The sequence below is a fragment of the Lissotriton helveticus genome, chromosome 2_1, assembly GCF_964261635.1.
Source record: "Lissotriton helveticus chromosome 2_1, aLisHel1.1, whole genome shotgun sequence".
Classification (NCBI taxonomy): domain Eukaryota; kingdom Metazoa; phylum Chordata; class Amphibia; order Caudata; family Salamandridae; genus Lissotriton; species Lissotriton helveticus.
The window spans coordinates 840,251,373-840,275,706 of NC_136059.1; the positions used below are offsets into that span (position 1 = coordinate 840,251,373).

The 24,334-nt window shown below is 41.7% G+C and overlaps 1 protein-coding gene and 1 long non-coding RNA gene across 2 annotated transcripts in view; one reads left to right on the top strand and one right to left on the bottom strand.

Moving 5' to 3' along the window:
* SRFBP1 (serum response factor binding protein 1) overlaps positions 1–24,334 on the top strand; it is a 271,124-nt gene that overhangs the window by 184,594 nt on the left and 62,196 nt on the right. Inside the window, exon 6 of the mRNA XM_078675562.1 lies at positions 18,532–19,690. Within this exon, the coding sequence (XP_078531688.1) occupies positions 18,532–19,690 (1,159 nt within the window). The remainder of the gene's footprint in view (positions 1–18,531; positions 19,691–24,334) is intronic.
* LOC144818283 (uncharacterized) overlaps positions 1–24,334 on the bottom strand; it is a 183,944-nt gene that overhangs the window by 16,660 nt on the left and 142,950 nt on the right. The gene's annotated exons all lie outside the window — the stretch shown is intronic.

Consider the following 24,334-nt stretch of genomic DNA (forward strand, 5'->3'; position numbering starts at 1 on the left):
CCCCGCGTATGAGAACCTGGACCCTCAATTGTTAGAGGAATGGTCGGAGTATACAGCGGTCTCATGCCAAGGAATGTTAAAGATTTTGATATAATTCACGTGGATCGATCATGAAAAGGCAGGGAATGCTATTACGGAACTAGAGAAAGAAATTTCAGCAAATGAGGACAAAAACAAACAGGAAGAATATCGTGCAGCAATGGGCAAAAGATTGAAAACATATGAGGACAAAATAAGACAAAGCAAACCAGAGAAATATGAGCGCGATTATGAAATGGGCAGAGTCCTAACTTTTGCGAAAAGATATGATGCCCTGATTCAAGCATTAGTAAATAAAACAGGCAGAACTAAAGGCAGTGAACAAGGAGATACGACAGAGTCAGTGCTGTCTGAAACGGAACAAGCAAGAGGGAAGGTGAGCACTTCTGGGGCAGCAGGAGTACATAAACTTCCTTTTCACGAGGAATTCGAGATACTGAGACAGTCAAGACAAAAAGGGGGAAGGGGCAAACCCCCGGATCAACAAAGAAACGACCAACGCGGAGGGGGGGTGAGTGGCGCAAAAAACAATTTCTCGCCACCACTGACCAGAAGCAGAAGCAAAAGATACAACAAACAACGATAAAAACTATGGAATGCCCCGAAAACAATTTGACAATAATTAACTTGACTTCAAGATATTTGATGAAGGAAGAAGAACATGTATTAAAGCTAGGACTCTCATTTTGCCCGGACAAAAAACTAGAGTATACAGAGACTAAAATCGATCTATTTAAATTTTCACGCAAGTTAAAGCTGCATAAATTTTACAAATTGCGTCCCAAAAAGGTGATTAAGAAAACATCAACCCCAAATGCAATGGATATCTTACAAGATCGAGATTTACCGGCACTACAAGCACTGAATGTGTTGGAAGCTGAATGTGCAAGCCAAGACAGAGGGAATAATTCAACAAGCACGGTAATAGATCAAGTAGGAGGAGGAAGTCCCTTTAGACCGACATCCACCTTCATTCCCCAAATGCCGAATGACAATATCGATGTATTTATGGAAACGGTATCCGAAGAATTGCTCAGGTGGAGAAAGAAAGACGGTTATGCAGTAACTAACAAAAAAAACAATTTATCTATGAAACATTGGGAGGCTATTAATAACATTCAAGAAGATACCAGCATCATCGTGAAACCGTCCGACAAGGGAGGGAACGTGGTACTACAGACTTATGAAGCATACAATGAGGAAGCAGAGAGACAATTATCGAATAGCAACTGCTACAACAAAATTGGGAAGCAGGTGTATTTGAAGAGCATCACGGACTGCCATTTGATGCTTCGTAAGTGGTATGGTAAAGGTTTATTGGAAACAGAAGAATACCTATACCTGAGATGTGTAAACCCTATGACTCCAAGTTTTTACCACTTACCAAAAGTACATAAGAACAATGAAAAAACCCCGGGACGGCCAATTGCGAGTGCACAAGGCAGCCTACTAGAACATTGGTCAGTGTATATTGATTATTTCTTAACTGATTTTGTCAAAACTCTACGCAGCTATATCAGGGACACCAAAGACTTTTTAACACACATAGAAAATGTGATGTGGAGAGAGGGCGACTGTATGTTGGTGATGGATATAGCTAGTCTATATACAAACATAGGGCACGCAGAAGGATTGAAAGCCATAGAAAGTTTTTGGGTGACGAGATCAGCGAAATTCTCTGAGCATAACAAGATGTTGTTAGAGTTTTTATCTTTTAGCCTAGAGAATAACATCTTCCTTTACCAGGACCAATATTACCAACAATTGACTGGGGTGGATATGGGTACATGTTACTCCCCCAGTTTTGCGAATCTTTTCGTAGGGTGGTGGTGGGAACGGGTGGCCTGGACCGATACCAATAGAGAATGGACACAAAATATTGTAGCCTGGTACAGGTACATTGATGATCTCTTCCTGGTTTGGAGGGGATCGACAGAGTCAGCAAACCAATATGTGAACAAATTAAATGAAAATTAGTACAACTTGAAATTTACAGCGGAGGTTAGCTGTACTAATGTGAATTTTCTGGATTTGGATGTTGTAATAAGGGATGGGAAATTGAATACCAGGCTGTACCGGGAATTCAATATTACATTCATCAAGCAGTCACCCCCCTAGATTAATTCAAAGTGTCCCCTATGGGGAATTACTAAGGATAAAACGAAATTGCACTACTGATGAGGATTTCAAATGTAATGCTGAGGCTAGCATTGCTAGGTTTAAAGCCAGGGGTTATGAAAGCAGTGCCCTTAAGGTGGCTTTTGATAAAGTGCAGGACAAATCCAGAGTGGATTTGCTCAAAGACAAAACAGGAAAGTCAGAAAAAGCCAATGCATTTAGGATGATAACTACCTATTCCAGTGGAGCAGCTAGATTACGTATGATCCTTAGAAAAAACTGGATTCTGTTAAAGACAGACGCAGTTATTGGCATGGACCTACCTGCCCGTCCAATGGTAACTTTTAGAAGGGCTAGGGCCTTGAGAGATACACTAACCAAGAGCCATTTACCACGACTGCTGTCTAAACCATTTGGTGACCCCCCCCCCACCGGGTTTTTACCCATGTGGTAGGTGCAAAGCCTGCAAGAGTAGCAGGAAGATTATGACATACAAAGTGGGGGACAACATGAGGATGATTAAAAAGTTCCTGACTTGTACAACACTTATACCGTATACTGTTTGATCTGCCCTTGCGGATTACGGTATTTAGGGAGCACTATCCATCAAACGAAAATTCGCATTCTTGAACATTTACGTGCAATCAACAAAGGGGATGCCAATTATCCTGTAGCTAGGCATTTTGAAAAGTAACATGAAAGGAATAATGATTTAATGTCATATTTTGCCCTAGATCATGTTCCCATGAGCGTAAGAGGAGGAGATTGATTAATGAGATTACGCAGATTAGAATCGAGGTACATAATAGACCTCTGCACCAAGGCACCTGGAGGCTTGAATAGTCATGAGGAACTAACAGTACATCTGGGATAAAGGGCTCTTCATCCCAACAGGGTGACGTGTTTAAAACAGGAGCTACAAAACAGGGATTTATAGGCTTATATTTCCATAGATGTAGTATGTACTCGAGATATGATATTGAAAGTTTAGGTTGTTGAGACAAATACTGCACTTTATTCGCTGTATTGGATGATATAATGAAATGTATTATGTGGAAAACTAGAATGAACTATGAATGAAATTTAAGAGAGTTAAATGTAAATAATGTAATGGGAAGATGCACGTTTATTTATTATTGGTATTGTTACTTATTGTTTTGCGAGGACAAATGAAAAGGTTAGCCCATACAGGGCCTTATGAGTAAGAAAATGCGCCACAGTAAAAGCCCATACAGGGCGAGATTAAGTAAGGGATTCCAAGAATGCATTGATAACGCATGTGCGACTTGAATTGAAAATATGAGCAGTGGAATATAAGAGTGCTGCCGCATATTAGTATTGCACGTGCACGTAACATTGTTAGAAAATGGCGCCCATTTGGGTTTTTGTTTATACACTTATGCATTGGTCCTTTGTTTATTGTCATTATTTGGAAAGTGATCACGGGTAATTGAGATAAAATGATGGCCGCGTTTGGCGCGCACTCGTACCACAGAGGAAGGCGTATGCCGAAACGTGTCTGGTGCGTTTGAAAGTCTAATAAAATCTTTGACTTTCCCCCCCGCGAGTGCTGTCTCTCTTTTGGAATCAAGAAGTAGACGAGGAGTGTGATATATTGCGGGAGCACCCCCCGCACACAGCACCAGTGTATGAGTGTGTGAGTCGGTGCAACTGGAGCGACATATATATATATATATATATATATATATATATTTATATATATATATATATATATATATATATATATATGTGGAGAAGTGTGGCTCAATGGTTAGAGCGGCAGACCCTGATGCAGAGGTCTGGCCCGGGACCAGGGTTCAATTCCTGCCTTGGCTGGTCTCGGCGGATCTTGGGCTCATAATTCCTCGGACGTGATTTCTCGCCTTGGTGCCTACTCTAAGCATGGGTCCCACGCTGCAACTCTGGGCAATAGCTTGCTTAGTCTCCACAACGGCCCCCTACAGCGCTAGGGATGCCTGGTTGCACCCTGGGGATGCCCAGGAGTGGACATTTCACGGGGAAAAACCAGGAAGGGTTCCCTAGCGGTATGAGTACAGCGCCAGGACACTCAGGAGTATCAGTGCGCTTTACAAGTACGGCTACATTTACATTTACATTTATGTGTGTATTACCTACTGGCGGTCGCCAGTAGGTAGATATAGTTAGGACCTAGTTTCCATAGGAAATCCACAACATTCTATTTGGAATAACTTTGGCGCCGGTTGATGAATCTTCGCGAATTTCTCAAAGATGGCCCGCTCCGCTCCTCTCATTCCCTAAAAGTTTTGGGGGATTCGTCAAGTGGGGGCTTAGAAAAAAGGGGGGGTCCCAAAACGTGTTTTCCCCATGTTATTTTCCATAGGACGTTTAGACACGGCTACAGCCCGAACGGCTGAACAGAATTACAAGAAATTTGGCAAAATGGTAGAGTCTGATTCGCAGATCACGCTTTTACTTAAATGGTGTAAATCCCTCCAGTAGTTCCTGAGAAAATCAAAAGAGAAAAAATATATATATGTATAAGCGCGCACCGTGTGCATACGGTACGCGTACCCCGCGATTTATAAAAAAATAAAACATTTTTGGGGCCTTGCGGGTCCTTGTGGGACCCCCTGAGCAGGCCTAGGGGTCAGGGTGCTTCTACCCTGCCCCCTTTTTGAGTTCTACACGTTTGTTTTTCTGCTTCCTTGTACCTCAGTCTACTGAGGCACAAGATGGCTGCCAACAATTTCTGTTTTGGAGTGTTGACAGACAGTGGCAGCCAATCAGCACGAGCTGCATGCTCATTGGCTTTCAACACTTCAAACCAGGAAGTGCAGGGGTGGGGGAATCCTATCGCCCGACGCCCGAGCCATGTTGTTTTTTGTGACGGGCAAGAAGGTTTATTGTCTCCTTCGTCCGATGGACAAGTAGACATTAAATCACGTAAGTAATACAGGCCCAGAATACCCACAGCCAAAAAGAAAGTCTGGCAGAGAGCCAGAGACCAGTCAGAGGCCTCTGATTGGCTAGCAGCCCATGACTGGGCTCGAGCCTAGCCAGTGATTGGCTTGGGGAGTCACTCAGAAAGTGGTAGCTTGTAGCCAGCCGCCGCCGTGAAACCTTACATTTCGCTATATTGAAAATAAGCACTGCCATAGTGACCTCAAAGAAGGTGTATTTTCTGGTAACCAACATGCTCTAAAATTAATAGAACCTTACTGCCTGCTGCGATGCAAAGCGTCGAGTGATGCGTCCTTGTGGCTGCAGGAAGTGCGGGTGCATATTTACCTAATTGCTGCTATTGGAGCAGTGCCGTAGCCGTGCTGACTGCACCTTTTAATTGGTTGGCGCAGAGCAGATTCAAACTCTCCTTTCGCGCCAGGCGTGCTGCAACAAACTTGACGAAAGGAAGGCTGGTGAGACGGTGCCTTTGAGCAGGTCGGTGTGCAGTGCTTCTCCCGGTGTCATGGCGAGTGACTGCAGCACTTAAGAAGAGCAGCTGAGGAGACCGGCAATGTGTGTGCGCTCTGCATCACTGCCTGTGAGTGCTGGTGTGCAGACTTCAAGCATCGCCAGCCCGTGTCCAGCACCTTAGTGTGGCATTTCCTCAGCAGCGGGATGCCCTGCCTGTGCGTCACGTCATCAGTGCTTTTCAGAGCAGTTCATGAATTAAGGTATAGTAACACGATTACTTTTATGTTGGCTGCGTCGTTTTGAGTCTTTGGCTTTCTATTTTTGTTTGTTCCATTCCTGTAACAGTTCTCTCATGTAACGTAACTGGTTCTGTTTCTATTGTACAGTGCTCTGACACCTTCGGGTAAAGTCCGCACTTCATAAATATGCATTAAATAAATAACTGTATGTGGGTGCAAGGGTTATCTTCCTCGCCGTATCTGCACTTGCCCTTTCCCTGCCCCCACTGTTTAACTAGGAGGATTCCAGTCCTGCCTCGTCACCCCCCCTTCTCCACCCCTCTCCTCCGTAATGGAAGATGACTGTTCCCATGAGGCACAGGGTCAGACTGATTTGCATATAGCCATGTCTGAACTTGGGTGGCAGAATGGGCTAAAGAACGGTGATGGATCAAACCCAGATCTTTTGACTGGGTGTGAGTGTTTGATTGGTTCAGATGCTCCGTCCATCACCACCCCCTTTTGTACCGCTTTGGCCGCCATAAGTGTGGCAGGGTATGCTCAGACGTGAGTCCCTTGCTCACTTTGCCACTGGATTCAAGCAAGCCGGGCTGAAGACGGCTGGAATGGCAGAAACCGGTCCTCGGAAGCTTGTTTCCGGCCCAGGGAAGGCATGGCTTGGCAGTTCGGGCTGGACTGTTCCCATGAGGCACAGGGTCAGACTGATTTGCATATAGCCATGTTTGAACTTGGGTGGCAGAATGGGCTAAAGAACGGTGATAGATCAAACCCAGATCTTTTGACTTGGTGTGAGTGTTTGATTGGTTCAGATGCTCCGTCCATCACCACCCCCTTTTGTACCGTCAATGATCAATAGAACACTATCAAATATATTTATACACCTTTATCGACATTACACACCAGCACACATCCTATTCACGTATAAAGTCATCCTATTCACTTATGCAAACAATGGATCATACTTGCATTTACTTAGCTATACACTTATACAAACACCACTTTATCTATTCATATAGATAGTAAATTATACTTAGTATGTTATAAAATCACTATTACAAGTATACAGTTATCTATACAGTCACGCATACAATCAGTGAGTCTTACGTATACTTATTTATAAACAACAACTGACAAATACATTGCCTTTTATTTTTCTACTTTGTTGGACATGTACCATTAAGAGAGATATTTGCTCATCACCACACCCATAAAGATATTCACTCACCCAAACAACTGTTATAACATGTAGTCTTAACGTCATATACCTACTAAATCAACAATTCACACATCTTTGGGTAGTCACACACCTCCCACCGAACCACACACACATTCACTGGCCCATACAAGTACTTAGTTAACTAATCAATAACTAATATAGGCTTTCAAATAGCTAGTAACCATCTGGAGAAGTAGTTTTTACAACAACTGACAAAGTGATGCAGATAGTCACACAGTTTAGTCACTATCCAATATATTTAGAGACACTTTAAATTAGTCAAGTAAACAGTCAATCACACTGCTACTAAAACCTCCATCCAGATATTTATATTTGTATATCCACTCTTTCTTCAATGCAAATTGCTATATATTTATTTTGCGATTTGTAGAGCGCCTGGTGACCCGTAGGCATCCCCGCGCTGTAAATCTGTGAAGACCAAGAGAGGGGGAGAAAGGAAAACTATTTGGGGAACAGGAAGGTTTTTAGTTTTTTTCGGAAGAGGGCGTGACAAGGTTCCAGACGCAAGCTGCGTGGAAGTGAGTTCCATCCTGCGGAGGCTTTGACCGAGAAGCGACGGCCACCGGTGCGAGCCTTCTTGAACTTAGGAACCGTGGCCAGGTGTTCGCCGTCAGAGCGAAGGAGTCTGGGGGCTTTGTAGGGAATGACCATGTTTTTCAGGGCGGCTGGGCCAACACCGTTGATGAGTTTATGGGAGGTGCACAGGGCCTTAAACTCAACTCTCTGGCGAACAGGAAGCCAGTATATATATAATACATATTTAAATAACAAAGCAAACCACATTCACTGGATGATGTCATTTGAGATGTCATCAGTGATGTCACTGGCCATGTCATGAATGATGTAATATGTGACATCATCAGCAGTGGATTGCGGGCGCGCGAGATATAGTTAGTACAACTAACTATATCAGAGGAATTTCAATGGTTTTGTATGAGTGAAATGTCACCCCTAAAATCTACAGTTTTTTCACTGAATTTGTAAGGTTTTTTAAATGCTAATTCCTAACTAAATCAGGCCTGAAACCTATGTTTTTTTCAGTGAATATATATATATATATATATATATATATATATATATATATATATATATATATATATATATATATATATTCACTGAAAAAACCATAGGTTATAGACCATATATAGTTAGGAATTAGCATTTACAAAACCTTATTTTACTCACACAAAACCATTGAAATTCCATATATAGTTAGTTGCACTAACTATATATCGCGCACCCGCAATCCACTGCTGATGATGTCACATATTACATCATTCATGACATGGTCAGTGACATCACTGATGACATCACTGATGACATCTCAAATGACATCACTGATGACATCTCAAATGACATCACTGATGACATCACTGATGACATCTCAAATGACATCACTGATGACATCACTGATGACATCTCAAATGACATCACTGATGACATCACTGATGACATCTCAAATGACATCACTGATGACATCACTGATGACATCTCAAATGACATTACTGATAACATCACTGATGACATAATTCATGTGATAATACGATGAACCTCTTCAGACTCTAATATAACCTTAGATACACTCAGTGTAAACAGACACTCACAGACTGTCACTCATCCATGGAGTTACTCACACACCTAGTCAGTCATGCAAAGAATCAATCACACCTCCATTTCCTCAACTATACAGTTATACACACCTTACTTATTCAAACATATACTAACACATATTTACTCTCTTATACAATCCCTGATACAAGTTCACAATGATCCATACAGCCACTCGCACATTCACTGGCTCTTATGCACAGTTATTTATATATGTCAACTCTCACATGTACTGTGTTTTACATATGTACTTACTTTGACATGTAGCACTGAGATATCCATTCACTCACCAATACACTCATGCACACAGTCAACCGCCCATACAGCTGTTTCCACATGCACTTTTGAACCCATACATCTAGTGAATCAACTGCTCACACATCTATGCACAGAGTCATACACCTCCCAGCCACCCACACACACACACTCAGTCTCCCATACAAATACTTGGGCAACCAACCAATAACCCATATAGTTACTCATATAGCTACTGATCAACACATGCAGCAGTTTACAGAACAACAGACATAATGATGCACAAATTAAGACAGTTTAGTCACTAGCCCATGCACTCAGTGAGACACATTTAATCACTCACTCATACAGTCAGTCATGCACCTACTAAATCCTTCATCCAGACACTTATACATCCACTCATTCTTCAATATGTAAGACATATTTTATCTTTACAGAAACATACAGTCACTGGATGTTGTCATCAGTGATGTCATCAGTGATGTCATTTGAGATGTCATCAGTGATGTCATCAGTGATGTCACTGACCATGTCATGAATGATGTAATATGTGACATGATCAGCAGTGGATTGCGGGTGCGCGATATATAATTAGTGCAACTAACTATATATGCGAATTTCAATGGTTTTGTGTGAGTAAAATAAGGTTTTGTAAATGCTAATTCCTAACTATATATGGTCTATAACCTATGGTTTTTTCAGTGAATTTTCAAGGTTTTGTAAATGCTAATTCCTAACTATATATGGTCTATAACCTATGGTTTTTTCAGTGAATTTCAATGTTTTTTTAATAGCAAATATCAAAAGCTGTAAAATGTATTCTTCTTTTAAAGGAAAAATATATTTTATATGTATTTAATATAATTTTTTTATGTATATACATTTTTTGAGGGAACGAATTTATCAACTATCATGCTGAAGAAGAGTGTGGGGAAAAAAAAACAAAGAGGAGGACTAAGAGGAAAGAACAATCAGTTCAAAAATACAATTGCTTTAAAGCATGAAGTGCTTTTCCACACATTTACATTTAAATAACCCATATTAGAACATATAAAATATCTACAGAGGAGACGGTGTACATTGAATTTTAGACTCTTCATTGGTACCTACATGTTGGTACTTACATCACCCACACAACACAACATCTCTATTCAGAGGTACCCTACCTCAAAGCACTCTAAAATATTATTTTAATATTTCCCTTGGAATTCCCCTTGTTACGCTTTCCGGAACGCTACCCGGTGTGCGGACCGGGCGCTAACCGTGCGAAAATTTGAAAAAAAAAGGGTTTTTTTTTTACATATATGGGCCTCCTCAGCCACCCTCAGAAAACCTAGGGGGTCAGGATATGTCTCCCGTGCCCCCTTATACCCATTCCCAACATTGTTTATCCTCCATCTTGTGACTAAATTCGTCAGAAACACAAGATGGCGGACTCCCGTTACGCTACAGGTGAGCTACCCGGTTCGCGTACCGGGTAGCGCTTCCACCGCGAAAAATCGAAAAAAAATGTCTTTTATTTTTTTGCCCCGCGGGCCCTTTAATAGCCCCCACATCAATCCTAGGGGGTCAGGAGGGGTCTACCTTGCCCCCTTTCATTCATTTCCCCCTTCGTTTATTTCCACCTCTTGTCTCTCGATCCTACCGAGAGACAAGATGGCGGCCGCTCCGGACTGTTTAGAATGTTGACAGTCACCGGAGAGCCAATCCGCTTCTCCTCGCGAAGTTCCGTTACGCGTCTGGTACGCGAACCGGGGCGCTAACCGGGACACTGTCACAGATATATATATTTTTTTGAACGTTAATTTCTCAAAATCCACTGGAGCACATATCTTAAAACCTAGCAAAGGCACATCGGGCAAACAGTCTCTACAATTTTGCCAAGTTTCATAGAAATCCATTCAGCCGTTCGAGCTAAAAGTGAGTCCAACCGCCCAAAGGAAAACTCAATGTTAAAAACACGTTTTGGGACCCCCCTTTTTTCTCGGCCCCCGCTTGACGAAACCCCCCCCCCAACCTTTCAGGGGACGCTCAGAAACAAAATGTGCCATTTTCCTGAAAATTTCAGCCAATTCTGTCCATCAACGCCAAAGTTATTCAACATAGAATTTTCAGAAATCCCTATTCAAAAAAATCCTAACTATATATACCTACTGGCGACCGGCTGTAGGTAATATATATATATATATATATATATATATATATATATATATATATATATATATATAACATTTCTATGGCAAAATGAAACCCCTCATTTTGTTCCTTTTCAAATTAAATGTATTAAGTGTTACCACTTTATTCCAATCAACATGACTTCAGGTGTGCCATACTTTTGTCATAAGTAAGACTGTTAGCGTTCTAGTTGTTCTTTAGAACACTCTGGGACATTCTGTCATTGGGCTATAGTTGGGCTACGTCTGGCTGATATTTGGGCTACGTTTGGGCTCTTTTGTCTCTGGTGGCCATCTTGGGAGACTGCATATCAGAATTTTTTTAATGAAATATAAGAGGATTTGAGAAGTCACTCAAAATGTGCCCTAATTTTTCTTTCTTCAGCACTAATCATAATTTCTATGGCAAAATGAACCCCCTCATTTTGTTCCTTTGCTAATTAAATGTTTTAAGTGTTAACACTTTATTCCAATCAAGATGACTTCAGGTGTGCCATACTTTTGTCATAAGTAAGACTGTTAGCGCTCTAGTTGTTCTTTAGAACACTCAGGGACATTCTGTCACTGGGCTATAGTTGGGCTACATCTGGCTGATATTTGGGCTACATTTGGTTTTTTTTTGTCTCTGGTGGCCATGTTTGGGCTACATTGGGCTACATTTGGGCTCTAACATATATATAGCCCAATGTAGCCCAATATATATTTTTCAAAGTTAATTTTCGTAAAAACCACTGGAGCATATATCTTGAGACATAGCAAAGGCACATCGGGCTACCAGTCCCTACAATTTTGCTAAGTTTTGTGGAAATCCATTCAGCCGTTCGAGCTAAAAGTGAGTCCAACCGCCCTATGGAAAACTCAATGTTAAAAACACGTTTTGGGACCCCCCTTTTTTTCTCGGCCCCCGCTTGACGAACCCCCCCCCCCAAACTTTTGGGGGACACTCAGAAACAAAATGTGCCATTTTCCTGAAAATTTCAGCCAATTCCGTCCATCAACGCCAAAGTTATTCAACATAGAATTTTCAGAAATCCCTATTCAAAAAAATCCTAACTATATATACCTACTGGCGACTGCCAGTAGGTAATATATATATAAATAACATTTCTATGGCAACATGAAACCCCTCATTTTGTTCCTTTTCAAATTAAATGTATTAAGTGTTACCACTTTATTCCAATCAAGATGACTTCAGGTGTGCCATACTTTTGTCATAAGTAAGACTGTTAGTGTTCTAGTTGTTCTTTAGAACACTCTGGGACATTCTGTCATTGGGCCATAGTTGGGCTACATCTAGCTGATATTTGGGCTACATTTGGGCTCTTTTGTCTCTGGTGGCCATCTTGGGAGACTGCATATCAGAATTTTTTTAATGAAATATAAGAGGATTTGAGAAGTCACTCAAAATGTGCCCTAATTTTTCTTTCTTCAGCACTAATCATAATTTCTATGGCAAAATGAACCCCCTCATTTTGTTCCTTTGCAAATTAAATGTTTTAAGTGTTAACACTTTATTCCAATCAAGATGACTTCAGGTGTGCCATACTTTTGTCATAAGTAAGACTGTTAGCGCTCTAGTTGTTCTTTAGAACACTCTGGGACATTCTGTCACTGGGCTATAGTTGGGCTACATCTGGCTGATATTTGGGCTACATTTGTTTTTTTTTTGTCTCTGGTGGCCATCTTTGGGCTACATTGGGCTACATTGGGCTACATTTGGGCTCTAACATATATATAGCCCAATGTAGCCCAATATATATTTTTCAAAGTTAATTTTCGTAAAAACCACTGGAGCATATATCTTGAGACATAGAAAAGGCACATCGGGCTACCAGTCCCTACAATTTTGCCAAGTTTTGGGGAAATCCATTCAGCCGTTCGAGCTAAAAGTGAGTCCAACCGCCCTATGGAAAACTCAATGTTAAAAACACGTTTTGGGACCCCCCTTTTTTCTCGGCCCCCGCTTAACGAAACCCCCCCAAACTTTCAGGGGACGCTCGGAAACAAAATGTGCCATTTTCCTGAAAATTTCAGGCAATTCCGTCCATCGACGCCAAAGTTATTCAACATAGAATTTTCAGAAATCCCTATTAAAAAAAATCCTAACTATATATACCTACTGGCGACCGCCAGTAGGTAATATATATATATATATATATATATATATATATATATATATATATAGTGTGTGTGTGTATGTATGTAGATATATATGTATGTAGATATGTATATATATATATATATATATATATGTGTATATATATATATATATATATATATATATATATATATATATATATATATGTATATGTATGTATATTCACACACAAGATTCCTGTCTACAAATACTTAGCAGGTACGGACCTCAGCCAAACTCAAAGAAGACTTCAGACTTGATGTCGTGGAAAAGCAGTGCAATTTATTCCAAGATTATCCACAGAATTACGCAGGCATAGTGCCTGCCATTACGCGGTTCACACATCAAGCTTGATCACATGATGCGCTTCATTTCCGGGGAACTCTGACGACCATCAAAACTTGCTCCACTCAGGCAGGAAAACAACCATCCTCCATATATACATAAAACACATTTTCCCCATTCATTTTTCTTTAGGAAAATTGAACCGCGATCCCACGAAAACTGCTGAACGGAGTTACACCGAATTTGGCAGAAAGCTAAACCTTGGTCAAGCAAGTAAGCTTTTTGTGTTATTCTGTGGAGTAGTTTTTGAGCAATAAAAGCTCAAAATGTAGAGATCTATCAGGCTGCGGAGGATCTACGATCCAACAGATCTGAAGTTGAGATCTGATTGACTGCTGCTTCGTCCACAACGATGCGGCAGCAGCCATCTCAGGAATTGAGGCTCAGTACTTAGTCCTACGAAAAAGGTTAAGAACAATTATAAGAAGGTAGCGTAGGAATAAGCTGCCACCTAGGCCTGGTGGGGTGAAAAATATATATATTTTTTTAAAATTTTGCTGCAAATTCATGGTAGGTCTGCAAAAACAAAGCAAAACACAGGCTCTTGCACATAAAAAAAACTCCTGGAGGTGAGGGGGTGGTGCAAGTGGTTTTAAGGGGAGGGGGGCATGCGGCTTCCTCCCTCCCTGAACCTATTCAGGCCCTGGGGACCTCATCCCCCGGGTCTACATTACCATGAGGTGAGGGGGCGTGTGGCCCCTCTCCACCAGCCTCTACAGGGCCCAGGGAACCCATCTCCTAGGGTGATTATAATTTTTCTGAGGATTGGGGCGCACTTCCCTGCTTCATGAGACTTTACAGACACCAGGGACTCCATCCCTGGGGTCATATTTATCTAAAGGCGTAGGTCCGTGTCTTGTGCTTACTTAGGAGTTTTGAATTGCACAGGAAACCGGTATTGTGCTTTTCTTCTGTGACCCAGTGTTTTCTGTTGTTTGTTCATTTGGCACGATACCCTGATATTTGATATCTTGGTTTACATCCTCATAGGAACAGACATGTCAGGTGGGTTCGGAATGATGGTGTCATAACTGCATCCACTTTTGAGTGTTAATCTTTTTTAGGTCTTGCTGAGTCACGCATGCGCTGCTCTGCGAGACATTTAGTCAGTAGCTTTAGGAAATGCTTCCAAAGGCTGTTGCCGGCCACCAGCTTTTGGTTATGCGCACAAGCGTGTGCGCCTCGCTCCGCCTCTGCAATCAACACTGCTGCGCGCGCATCCCTCGCGTGCTGAGCACAGAGCGCTTCATCGCGATCACTTTCGCTTGTACCGTGATCGCGAAGACTTTCGCTTTCACGCCCGCGCTGCGTTACTTATACGGCCACGCAGCCAATGCTTGTTTGTAGTGCATTCATACTGCGTCATTCACCTGATGGTAGGTAGCATTGTTTTAAGGTGCTTTGCTGAAACCTTTGCAACCGTTTTTAGTGGGAGGCTAGTCTTCAGTCTGACCGGAAGTGTGTGTTGGGGCCGAGAGATGGACATAGGTCACAGGAGGCACAGCTGCTGCTCTCGTTCACAGCAGCTCATCCCTCACCTAGCCAGACTATTTCCGGTTTCCTTTGCAGGTCAGCACATATGCTGTCTCCTCCTGTACATGGTATTAAATGTTATTTTAAATCGACGCACTTTATTGGAGCAGTTAGAACACGTTATCCCTTGAACTGAGTGTTCAACAGATGTATTTGTGGTAAGATTTTATTATTATTATTATGTTAACAGTGACAACTGAAAATATGGTGTTCCTGCACAAACACATGATATGCAGATTTAATTGTGGGAACACAAGGTCATCTAGTACAATGACTGCAGGGAGCAGAGAAAAGAGCACAGCACGCCTTAAGCTAAAGAATAATGGATGAGTAGTGATATTGCTGGAGGAGTATATACGATCAAGTGAAGCATTAACTGTGTTAGCCATTTCACCCCTCTCCTAAACCATATTCTCACTACAACCGGTTTAAGGTTAAGTAAGGTAGTGTCAACTGATTATGTCATATCTCTCGGCATTTGATCTCATCTGTCGGAAAAGGAAATTTAGATAGGTTTACAGGTGGAAGGTAAAATATTGTTGCCTTTACCTCTTCAGAAGAAAACCGATTTACTTGTGTAAGTGGCTAGGAAGTACTTTGCTAATGTTGTGCTTGGGTGTTTGTAATGGGGGCGCCCAAGAGCAGGCTCTGTCTTTTTAGTATTATTTTATCAATATGTCAGCCCTTCTATCATGGGTACAAAAGCAAGTGGGCGTGCCACTCCAGCTGCTATGAACTACAGTGAAAAACAACTCTAAGAGGTAGATATGCAACTCCGGTATGTAGGTGGTATTGATACAGATTGAGCCGATGCAGCAGGACGTTGTTCAGGGTCAAAGAAGATAATGTGTTATACGATGATTAGCTTTTTTTTTTTTAAAGGGGCGCATCTTCAGTTCTGCATTGCAACAGGGCTGGTGCAGTCTTGCTGGATAAGGAGTGCAGTCCTGATGGGTATAGGGTTGTCATTCCAGATCTTGGGTGAACAGATGAAGATATACTGCTGCCTTATAATTTTTTTGCACTTCTTCGTCTCCAGTCTGAAGGTGGTTTGGCTGCAGGTGTGCCAAGAGTCACTGGAGATGGTGAGCGTGTTTGCCTCAGAGGCCGTTTGTGATGCTTTGAAGATGAGCCATCTGGTTCTAAAGATGGAGCAAGCTGGCCAAGGCAGCCAGTGAAGTTCCATCAAGGTGGAGGTGATGTGTGTTCATGGGCTTAATCAGGAGTGCTGCTGTACGTAGGATGTCCTTGAGGTGGAGACATTGTGGAGGCCAAGGAGGTCATGGGGCAGGATATTGCTGCCCTTTGGATGAGAGTATGAGAATTTGAATGGCAGGACTGAACTCTGTTTCTGGGAGGAATATTCCACTTTGAGTGCAGAGAGCTGGCACCAGTTCATCATACTTTTCTTGGTGGTGTTCCATGCAGGCAAGATTGGCGTCCAGGTTGAATCAAAGAAACATTGCATATAGTGTGGAGAGGTGTGGCACAGCATCCAGGGCAGCTGACTCCTGAGCATGGGGCCCACAGTTCAATCCCCCGGAAGCTGCTCAGCCCAGCACCATGTGACTCTGGGCAGTAGCTTGCTTAATCTTCGAGATGTCCCTCAGCGCCTTGAGTCCCCTAGGGGTGATTTGTTCACGCTTTACAAATACCGGGTTATTATAAGGTTATAGTGTTAGTTGGGGGTTTGAATACATCCGAGTTCAGGTTGTTGAACCAGTACTCGGACACTATTTGCCACCTAGAATTAAATGTATTCAGTGCAAACTAGCTTGGAAAATTTCACAAGTCATCAATAATAGAGACAAATGCTCAAAATACACAATGAAAGGCACATTCAATACAGCCTAGCCTATCAGCATGAACCAGCCACATAGAATGGAGTCTGACACTGCCATCAAATAAAATGAGAAAGTCCAGTATGCCGATTTCCACCAGTTGTCTGAAGAGTGAACTAGAACACTAGCGCGGCTATACTTGCCAGGTAGAAAACGGGTGCGCCAATGAATGCAACTTAAAGACAAAAAGCATTAACAAAGCCACCAGGCTGGCCTTGACACACAAGCAGCTTTAATTACAAACGTATTCAAAAAGAAATGGCAACCATATAAAACAAGCTTTGGCATAGCCAATAGGGCTCGCTTTTGGGACCTTATAAGTATTTTTCTAACTTTTTGTGGGCTCCTACGTCTTTGGCTAAGAAGGTAGTAGTGCTATCTATCTATGGTCTGATTTTACATCTTGCTTGCTGAGGCAATGCATTATGGTCTAGAAAGGCAATATCGTTTCCTATGCACTAAGGTCTCTTTTTGATCCACTCAGCTGGTTTCTTAGAGATGGTCATTTGTTTGTAATGCTGTACACTTAACCCCGATTGAGCATGATTTGCTGATGTTGTTTTTTATCAACAGGGTTTGCCCCGACGAAGGGACAGCCCGTCCCGAAATGCATTGGGCGAGGATTATGTTTATAAAATGATTGTTAATCATTGACACTGAATGTTGTTTAACTGTCTATTGTATTCAAGTTTATGTGCAAAGATTATGTTTTGGTTAAAATGTATGAAAATAAATATTGTTAAATAGCTATTTGCGTATGGTTTAGTTTAGACTCAGTGCATGCTTGAGTCCATGTTACTTCAAAACCTGGCCACAACATATGTTTTAACATATGCCAGGCAGACATTTGTCAAGTGTAGCACGCATATCAGTTTAAGCAAATGTGCTCTAACCAAGTAGATTGTTGAGCAGGTGTGCACAATCTCCCCTACTTTACCTCTCTCATTTATCCCATTGCGCTGGTGCAGCCTAATAGAACTACAGAACCAAGTGCCTTAACAGTAGGATGAAAGGTGATATCACCTTTCAAAGATGTTCCTGGTGTTGCAGTGTATATCTTATAAGTGTGAGCAGGCAATAATATTAGCTTATTTAATTGTAGAATAGTGCCTTCCACAGCAGGTGCCGGCTTTGCCACTTTCCACCTGAAGACAAAGCCATTGATATTTTCAATTGATGTGACATCATCCGCATACAAACACGTTTAAGAAACCACTGCCTCTAATGAACAAAACCACGAGCTCCTACATAAAATATATATCAATGCTTTAAAACTCTTAGGTCTTCAATGTAGCCTCAATGTCTTTCATCCCAGTTTTGGAAAAAAACAAAGCAGGTTACATGATGTACAATGAACAAAAGCAGTTTTTGTTCATTGTCATAATTTGTTCAGGGATTAAAATATGGTTGCACATTGTTTTAGACTGTAGGTGGAGTCAAGAATAGAGACACGAGTCAGAAGACTAATAAATGTAGTCGAATTCCCAGAGTTAAAAAGCATTACGTCAAGTGCAGATTTAGGAGCTACACCATTTAAGTATTTTTACAATTTGAAAATGGTTATCTTTCTACTCGCCAGTTACCTTTCTGTTTATTTGTATTTGTTTAGCTGCTGTTCAAGCTTTCAAAGAAGAACGACTCAATCCTGCAACAGCAGTTTATCCATCAGTAGATAGTGTTTCCGATAAAGATTTAAAACCGGTGCAAAGAGATGTAACGATCACAGAGCAGGTTGAAAACAAAGCTGCCAACAGCACAAAAGAAGATTCATTCCATGACAGAGAGGGAAAAAAGACAAATACAAAAGAACTATCCTTGAAAGCCGTAGAGAGAGAGACTGCGAGTATTGTGCCATCTCAGATTAAAGAACCAAATACACCAACTATTCCAAAAGAGAACGAAATGAGCATTTCAAAAGACACTATGCCTATTTTTCTAAAACAAGATACGCCTATTTCTCCAAGACGGGATGCATCTGCGCCTCAAAAACAAGATACACCTTCTTCTCCAAAGCAAGATATGCCTGCTGATCCGAAACGGGAAACCCCTGCTGCTCTTGAACAGGACATGGCAACTGCCACAAAAGTGGATATACCTGCATCTCCATCAAAGGGTTCATCTGCTTTAAGTGTCTCTGATGTTCCAAAACAGGGCTTGCCTACTGACCCTACTGACCTTACTGACCTAAAAAAGGATGTTTCTAAAGAAACTACATCCGTTATTGCAGAAATAGGAGATAGGTCAACAGAAGGTGCATCTCTTGCCTCAATAGTGTGCATTTCTGATGCCACACAACACAGCATGCATTGTACTTCTAAAGTGGATGTATCAGTTAATCAAACAAAGAAGTTACCCTTTGCTCCAAAAGGGAAAAACGTAGAACTTCGAGTCAATGAAGAGACAGGAAAAGGACTGGACTGTGGATCTTCAGATATTGAAGACTCCGATAAAGAAGAGCGAGAATACTTTGATGACAGCACTGAAGAAAGATTTCATAAGCAATCGTCTGGACCTGATGACAGTGATAGTGAGGATGACTTCTTTATTGGTAAAGTAAAACAAGCAAAGAAGAGGAAAGGGTGCAAGACTCCTACTACAAAGAGCAAGGCTGAGGAACACACCAAAACATCGGAAAAGGAGCCAACAACTACACCAGGGACAGCTGTGACTTCTGGGGCAAGCAAGCCAAATATTAAAGCCCAAAAACTAGAGTCAGTTTTTTGCCACTCTTTGGCTGAGTCAAAGCACAAATCCAAAATGATAAAAAGGTAAGCATGTTCCTTTATCCTAAATGTCAACCTTTCTGTAATAAATTAGTGTCATTTTATGATAGCATGTTTTTTATTTATTACTAAGTTATTGAATGGAAACGAGGTTAAGAACTTCTTATAGCCTGAGAATTATAAAATGTGATACTAATATGTTCTCACTATTGCTACCTTCTTATCCTTCAAGCAAGATTAACTAATAGTTTGTTAACCAGAGTATTGTGAATGCTTTGAGCACTATATTGCATCAAACAATAATTGTTTTCTTTAACAAATTGTACTCCTGTATCTACACAGCATAGTAAAACTCAGATTGTGAAAAGAGTTGGATGATGATACAGTCATAAAAGCTAACACTATACTCTAGATGATGTTTTAATGCACTAATGCAAAACCAATCGATTTCTAAAGCGAGGTGTTGCCAAAAGCGGCGGGTGAATATGATGCATTGACTTGGTCTTTCTAGCGTTGAACTCTTCACTTGTTTTAGATTTTTTTCAACCCCATTTGTACAACTATGAAACACTTACTTGCCTGAACGTTTCCAGGTTTATTTTAGTGGCAATTGTTTGCTTTTTAAAGGTATTCTGCAATCCAGTTACAGCAAGATTTGGATTAGTCCAGTCTCTATATCCGAGATAAAACAATGTCCTTACTACTCGGTCATTTCCGGTGGAATTATCTTTGTATATTTAGATTTTTATTTAGATTTGGCCAAACAGCACATGAGCAGACCTGTCCAGTCTTTAATGATGTAGGTGTGAATTACAGATGTTCTAATCATAATAAGTATCTTTGAATGGTGAAACACTTCACAGTGTTCCTCTGTTCAAAGGCACGTATTGCAAGACAAAGATATGTTTAATTTTCTTTAATCTGCCTAGTGCTATCAGCAGTGTAATTTCCCAGAACGTGTTCTCACACATGTCCTTCAAACATAGGTCAACCCACGATTCTGTAGTTTTACTAAGCTCTGCCTCTAGATGCACATATTTTAGTATACTGCAAGATACCAATGTGTTGATACCTGTGTGCACCTGGACTTCTCATTAATAACGTTTGTTGATTGGACGTCCTGCCTTGTCTCGTAGCTGGATGTCAGATTTTTTGACATAATCTTTTTGATAGCATTTTTCAAGTCCCTATTATTTGAGTCTTTGGGTCTAATTTAGATGTTGGTGGACAGGTTATTCCGTCACGACGGTGACTGATATCCCATCCCCTGAAATATAAATCCCATTATATCCTATGGGACTTATTTTTCAGCGGACAAGATACCCATCAACCATTGTGACTGAGTAACCTGTAGCCAAGTTCTAAATCAGGCCCTTCGTTTTTATTTAGTAAAATGTGTGCTGGTGGGAATCTATTGTTTTCAGGGATCATAGGATCCTGCTGATCCAAATCCCTACTGAACCTTAACAAACCAACCTATCTGTGACGAATTATTAGACTGAGGAGCCCTCGGACGAATCTAAACTACCTTTTCCACCCCTCCAGTAGGAGTCCAGCCAATTAGAAAGATAGAATCTTAATATCTATAATGATTTCAGAGCAGACTGTTGCAGTGTCAAAACCCTGATTTAGTTGACCCCATCAGTAAATGTCACACCATCTGCCGTGAAGTACATTTATTTTTTGTGCTCACTGTTGAGTTCAGTGGCACAGTCACTAAGTAGATCAAATCACTCCTGGCTGATTACTTTCAGCGATTGGCCGTTTCTCTGTTTTCATTTCACAGATCTCCGGGGCCCATCCGACCCTTGCCCCCACCATTCCTTAACCAAAGGACTCCTATTGATCAGCGATGCATTAACCCCCATCCTTAATCCCTCCTTCGACCCAGCTCTATTCTAGGATACCTGTAAAAAGTGCCCCCGTCAAGCCACTCTTTCCAACTACTGATCTATCCCACAAATCCCACGAATACGGTAAAACAAAATCTTTTCCTACATCTCTCCTAATGCACAGAACAACGTGCTGCTACGCATAAAAACCTCCTTCTCACTTCTTGAATTCTGCAAGAAGCTGAAGATCTGGTTTTAGTGTGCTCCACAAATTTGCATAGCATAACATCTCTCTCCTATCATACCCAGCAAATGTCTTATAGAGACCAATCAACGAGACGCCTCATTGACCACCTCAGTAACCACCAGCCCCACTTTGCCACGCAGTCGAGCTCAGGCCCAGCCATAGTACAGAAATAGCACTCCTCTCCATCACAGGTACATCTACATGATCCTTGACAGAAGAGTCACAGTAGCCCTCATTCTCTTGGACCTCTCTGCAGCATTTAACATGATCTCAAACCCCATCCTCATCAGGAGCCTGCATGAGATTGACATCCAAGGACCGTTTCTCCACTGAATCTGCTGCTTCTTATGGATATAACACAAAGCTGTCAGCCTAGCACCTTACTCCTCAGAAGCCAGCAAACTCATCTGCATCTCATAGCACCACTCTCTTCAACGCAAACGTGATCCTTCTGTTCTTCTGTACACACCACATCCTCTCCTATGCCAACAACGCACAACTCATGCTCACCTTCTCGGACAAGAACCCATTACAAGAAACAAGTTGACAGAATGCATGACCAAAGTTGCTAATTTGATGAAAGCCAACTGTCTCAAGCTCAATGCAGACAAAACAGATGTAGTGATCTTCGCCAAGATACCTCACCATGACACTAATTGGTGACCGGCCAACCTCAGATCCACTCCCAGTACCCTGGCCACGAACCTAGGAATAATGAACAGCAAACTAGACTTGACCGTGCAAGTTAACACCATCACTGTATCTAGCTTCCACACCCTGAAGATGCTGAGTAAGATATTCAAATGCCTCCCAAGAAACACTAGGAAAACTCACGCACGGCCTAGTCATGAGCATGTTGGACTACAGGAATACCCTCTACACTAGGATCACCTAGTAACTCAGTAGGAGACTACAGACCTTTCACAACTTGGCAGTTAGACTCATCCTCAACCTTACACACAGAACTCACATCACACCACACCTCAAGGAGCTCCACACACACACAAACACACTCTTTTCAAACTCCTCACACATATATTCAAGGCACTACACAACTTCGGGCACACCTACCTGAACATTTGCATATCCTTCCACCAAACACCCAGACACCTCTGCTCCGCAGGACTCCTGCTCGCACACATCCCATGCATACACAGACGTTATGCATCGATCCTAAATTGTGGAGCAGCCACCACTCCGCATCACAGCCGCCTCCTCTCTTTTTGATTCCACAAGAAGCTGAAGACCTGGCTTTCCAGTTAACCAATCTACCATAGGCAGAGCTAAGTACACACATCAGCTCAGCACCAGGATACCCTTGCGAGTGATAGTACGCTTTACAACTACACATAACACAACATGGCTCCTCCTGAAAGATACAGGAGTTATCTAAAACTGCATGACGTCAGGATAATGGAAACATATTTATTTTTTTGGCCCTTACAATTGATGGCAGTGGAGAATCTTTCTGAGACACGGTTATACATAAATAGAAAGAATTGTGTAGCTGGAATAGAATCTGCGGCGGAGCAGAATTTGCAGAGCCCTTTCCGAGAGTGTAGCAGAGGTTTGGCCCACTAGGCAAAGGTACTTTAGGATCTCATAATTGTATTGAAATGAAGTTTACCTAAGTGGAAGCTGAGTGCAGAGATTGTTTGAAGAAGTCACATAGCTAATTGTTTGTCGCAGCTCAGGCCTTGAAAAAACTGAAACCTTTCTGTGGCTGAAATGAAGATTGTAATCTGGCTGATATCTCTTGCTAAGGGCCCGATGTAGGTCGCCAATTACCGGTCGGTAACGGACGATTTCAGCCGTTACCGACCGGTATTTGGGAATTGACATGTAGGTTGCATTTTATTTACAGAATCGGTATATTTACAGATTCGGTAAATTTACTGATTCTGTAAAATACCGAATCGGTAAATATACTGAATCGGTAAATACAGATGTAGGTGACACTGGAAACAGTGCCACAGACCTTTACCGATACGTTATTTACCATGTAATACTATTACATGGTAAATAACGAATCCCAGTGTACATGCACATCTGTGCATGTACACCTGTGCCATGTGGCACACAGACATGCCCTAAGGGCATGTGTGTGTGTCACATGGCACACAAGCCAGTAACAGGGGTGCAACAGGGTGTCAAAGTGACACCCTGTCCCCCCTGTAAAATCGGTAATTTTACAGATTCGGTAATTACCAAATCGGTATTTGCTATTGAATCCTATGGGCTTCAAGGCCCATAGGAATCAATGGCAAATACCGATTCGGTAATTACCGAATCGGTAATTACCGATTCTTACCGATTCGGTATTTTTACCGAATTTTTTACCTACATAGCAATTACCGAATAGTGAATACCAAATCAGTAAAATTCGGTATTTACCATTCGGTAATTTGCTATTACCTACATCTAGGCCTAAATCTTTTGCAAATTTGTTTTGGCTAATCTTGTACTTCAGGTTCCCACCAATTTACAGGTCGGCGTCTTTCGCTCTTCAAACAAACAGTGAGGTGACCAGTGTTTGAGGTTCTGGTCTCAGTGTCACCAGCTTGGTCAGGTTAATCGTTAAGTCCTTCTGGTCATAATTTGGTAGCAAGG